The sequence below is a fragment of the Triticum urartu genome, chromosome 7A (assembly GCF_056163025.1).
Source record: "Triticum urartu cultivar PI428250 chromosome 7A, HENAU_Tu73, whole genome shotgun sequence".
Taxonomy (NCBI): Eukaryota; Viridiplantae; Streptophyta; class Magnoliopsida; order Poales; family Poaceae; genus Triticum; species Triticum urartu.
In genome coordinates this window covers 718,342,192-718,346,227 of record NC_141879.1, presented here as the reverse complement: position 1 = coordinate 718,346,227, position 4,036 = coordinate 718,342,192, and the positions used below count along the sequence as shown (strand labels likewise).

The 4,036-nt window shown below is 50.2% G+C and overlaps 1 protein-coding gene across 1 annotated transcript; it reads right to left on the bottom strand.

Moving 5' to 3' along the window:
* Window positions 1-1,249: 1,249 nt before the first annotated feature.
* LOC125530568 (WAT1-related protein At1g09380-like) lies at window positions 1,250-3,228 on the bottom strand. Its single transcript, XM_087534065.1, has 6 exons — window positions 3,032-3,228; window positions 2,856-2,918; window positions 2,394-2,763; window positions 2,196-2,321; window positions 1,805-1,971; window positions 1,250-1,361 (listed from the first exon to the last, which is right to left on the bottom strand). Exons 1-6 carry the CDS (start codon window positions 3,199-3,201, stop codon window positions 1,250-1,252), a joined length of 1,008 nt encoding a protein of 335 aa, XP_087390191.1. The 5' UTR covers window positions 3,202-3,228.
* Window positions 3,229-4,036: the final 808 nt, after the last annotated feature.

Here is a 4,036-nt window from a genome sequence, read left to right as displayed (position 1 = left end):
ATTCTTCTGTGGTGTATTCGGAGAAGGAACCCACCTTGCAATGCCGAAGAAAATACTGCACGCCGGATTCATCGTCATTGAAGCCTGGTTCAGGGGCTACTGAGTGAGTCCTGGATTAGGGGGTCTTCGGACAGCCGGACTATCTCCATTGGCCAGACTGTTAGACTATGAAGATACAAGATTGAAGACTTCGTCTTGTGTCCGGATGGGACTCTACTTGGCGTGGAAGGCAAGCTAGGCAATACGAATATGATATCTCCTCCTTTGTAACCGACCTTGTGTAACCCTAACCCTCTCCGGTGTCTATATAAACCGAAGGGTTTTAGGTCCGTAGGACAACAATCACAACATACAATCATACCATAGGCTAGCTTCTAGGGTTTAGGCTCTCTGATCTCGTGGTAGATCTACTCTTGTACTACTCATATCATCAATATTAATCAAGCAGGACGTAGGATTTTACCTCCATCAAGAGGGCCCGAACCTGGGTAAAACATCATGTCCCCTGTCTCCTGTTACCATCCGGCCTAGGGACCCCCTACCCGAGATCCGCTGGTTTTGACACCGACAACCACGATGAAGAATTAATGGATTACATGAATTTATTCCGGCAGAAGAGCGAGACAGTGGAGTGGGGAGGGAGGGTCCGATCTGTGGACGCCCGTATTTCAGAGTTTTATGGGTTACCTTTTGTCTAGTTTCATGTAGTTTCCTTGCAAGCTTTTCTTTTGGTAAATACTATTTGTGGAAGATATAACTGTTTCAGTTAAATGAAATCGGAGAAGATCTCTCTTTTATATATAAAAAAAATCTGTAGGGGGAGGAAAAGCTTAGAGATAGGATCATCAGTCGAAAGTGATGTGCTTGACAGAGCAGTATAGTATCTCCAGCCGGGAAGGCGATCAGGTGCAGTATCTAAAAGGGTGTTGGGCATAAAACAGAGCACCATACTCATTAGTGCAACTATGAATCTATATATTGCGCAAACAAAGAAATAGTATATGTCATTGATGCATGTGGTCCTGTTGTTTTCTGATCTGAAAGCACCGACAAATACATAACCATGCTTATGAATCAGAACGGTGCCGAAAGGGTTCAGAAATAAGTTGTGCATCAAACAAACACACAAGTTAGTTGAGAGAGTTCTACATCCATACTAAAGGAGGATCCACAGTAGATACATAGGAGTAGCGCTAGGAGCGCGATCTTGCTAGACCTCACTGTTGTCCTCCATGCGGCGGCCTCCGTGTCACACACCGGCGCCGGCACCATCCTCGACATGGGCCGGCTTGCGCGCCTCCCTGGCCTTTCCCCATAGTACCATGTAGAGGCCGGCCACGATAAGCACCGATCCAACCGCACTGGGCAGTGACACCAAAAGTAAATGCATGTCAGTATAAAAGGATAAAGAAGCTATATACTCCCTATGTTCCTAGTCTTTGAAGAGATTTCACTATGAACCACATATGAAGCAAAATGAGTGAATCTACACTCTAAAATGTATCTATATACATCTGTATGTGGTTCCTAGTGAAATCTTTACAAAAACTTGTATTTAGGAACGGAGGAAGTACGCACTAAGCATCGTAGGTGCACTAGTGGTACTAGGTCCAAGATTAACATCTCTAGATTCTAACAAAAATGACAAATAGTAAATCTGTTCCTTTACATGCATTAAATTGAACAACAAATATTAGGTTTAGAACTCCTAGTACACACCCATAACATATGCTTAACACCTCATTGATCTCATATAGCTCAGGCCACGTTTATGTAAAGAAAAAAAAATAGAAGATACACTTACTCTCCGAGGTGTATCTTTTCGCCGAGGAACGCCCAGCCCAGCACGGCGCAGACCACCAACACCACCGGGTTGAACATGGAGACGAACAGTGGGCCACGCAGCTTAATGCACCTCGTCATCACCACAAAGTTGGCCCCCCAGCCCACGATCCCCTGCATACGTATGCACTAATTTTGGTTAGAAACATGATTAGCGACCCGAGCTCCCACACGGCGGCCCGGCGGTCCACGGCGGCGCTCACCACCGCGAACTCCACGCCCACGATCACCGACATGATGATGGTGCTCGTGTAAGGCGCTGCGAACCGTTGCGAGGTCTCGTTCTACAAGGAAAATTTTCATTACCGGCCAAAATGCAAAGTTAGATTACATGTTTGACTCGTTGTGAGTACATGGCTACGGTTGCCGGACCCGAGCTCCCACACGGCGGCGCTCACCACCGCGAACTCCACGCCCACGATCAGCGACATGATGATGGTGCTCGTGTAAGGTGCTGCGAACCGTTGAGAGGTCTTGTTCTACAAGGAAAATTTCATCACCAAAATGCAAAGTTAATTAGTAGATTATTGACTTGTGTTACGGCCGCGTACCTGGAGAACCAGCCATCCGGCCCAGGCGACGCAGCTGAGGATGATGAGCACGTCGCCGACCGACACGGCGCTGCGGCCGCCGGTGGCCTTTGATGCCGCGGCAGCGGTGATCTCCTCGGCGTACCTCCAGTGGAGCGGCGAGGCCCAGATCCTCAGCAGGGGGCCCTTGCACAAGAGCATGACCATTGATCCGCCGAGGCAGACGACGGTGCCGGCGACCTTGGCCTGCCCGGCGCGCGTTTTGAGCCTCAGCGTCTCCACCTTGGCCGCCGCCGCGATGAGGAACGTCAGGGCGGGCACCAGGTTGCCCAGCGCCGACGCCACCGTGGGGGTCGTCGACTGGAAGCACGCGCGCGCGAGTCCTGTAACACTTTATTCTTTCTAGCTAGTAGATCAGCTGGCCATTGCCTGTTTTTAGGGCATCTTTACATCATTGCTGCAGTTAAATAATTACGTACATACCCGAGAGTGGAGGAGATGAAGATCTCCAGGATCACCCTCCTGCTCATGGTCGCCCACAGGTTCCTGCACCATGTACGGGTACGGCCATGCATGATTGATCTCAGAGAGAGGGAGATTTCCTTCGGCGTGAGATCGCAAGGAGGATCGACAAGAGATAGATAGAAGGAAACAGGTACCGCTCGTAGTAGAGCGCGATGGGAGCGAGGAATCCGGCGGCGATGAAGCTCCTGCAGGCGATGAGCACGAACGGGCTCATGCCCGTATCCAGCGAGAGCTTGGAGAGCACATTCATGCCGGCGAAACCCGCCTGGACCGCCAGCATGGCCAGAGTCGGCAAGCAGCCCATCGCGGCGGCGGCCCGAGTGTTGGAGACGCGGGATGAAGATGGCAATGGCCAGCTGGAGAGCGGGACACTATCGTATCGTGTCGTGTCGTACAGATGGAATATTCACCACCATCGATCTCCATCGAGAATTATTGCTTCACCCATTGTGCACCATGACCATGGCAGTCGGAGCTCTGACGCGACCGACGAGCCAAAATTGATATAAAGGAAAAATTAGTTCATTAGAGGCAATGTAGCAGGACGCTTGCTACAACAGCCCAAGTGGCGAAACCGCAAGCAACTGCTCCTCCATCCATGGCCCGATCGAGAGGTTTCCCAAAAAATTGTACTACGTCGCTTATGAGGATGTATAAAGCCAGTAATAATGTCGCAACGGTGGAGTGGAGGGCACCTCACTAGGAGCTTCACGACGTAGTGCTGGTGCGGAGATAGCTTTTGCTGCACAATAAGGCCACAAGGGGGCAGTGAGATTGCCAGAAATGGCCCCGGCGACCATTAAAAGATGTACAAGGCCACAAGGAATATCGCTCTGCTTGGCATGCCTACTGGCGTATAGTACAACCGATACAAGCACGCTCTACTCGTACTCTTTGACTTAGAGAGTGTAGTAGCTCGATCAATCACCCCTTTTCCAAAAAAAAAGCTCGATCAATCGGTGGCATTCGAGTGATGCGCGTTGGCATGTGCACCCATCGACCCCAAGGTACGTGTGCCACATATATATATAGCATTGGTTGGAAATCAGGAGAGGGTGGGACCCGCACTGAAAATCAGGGGTGGGAAGAGATTGGTGGAGAAGAGTCCGTAGGTGATTTCCGTGTCATCTTGCCCGTAA

Excerpts from the sequence above, each read along its gene's own strand:
- LOC125530568 (XM_087534065.1), bottom strand. The coding sequence starts at position 3,201 with ATGGGCTGCTTGCCGACTCTGGCCATGCTGGCGGTCCAGGCGGGTTTC. Across the intron at positions 2,919-3,031 it reads ATCGCGCTCTACTACGAGCG|GAACCTGTGGGCGACCATGA; the intron begins GTACCTGTTTCC and ends TACATGGTGCAG. Across the intron at positions 1,362-1,804 it reads GAAAAGATACACCTCGGAGA|TGCGGTTGGATCGGTGCTTA; the intron begins GTAAGTGTATCT and ends GTCACTGCCCAG.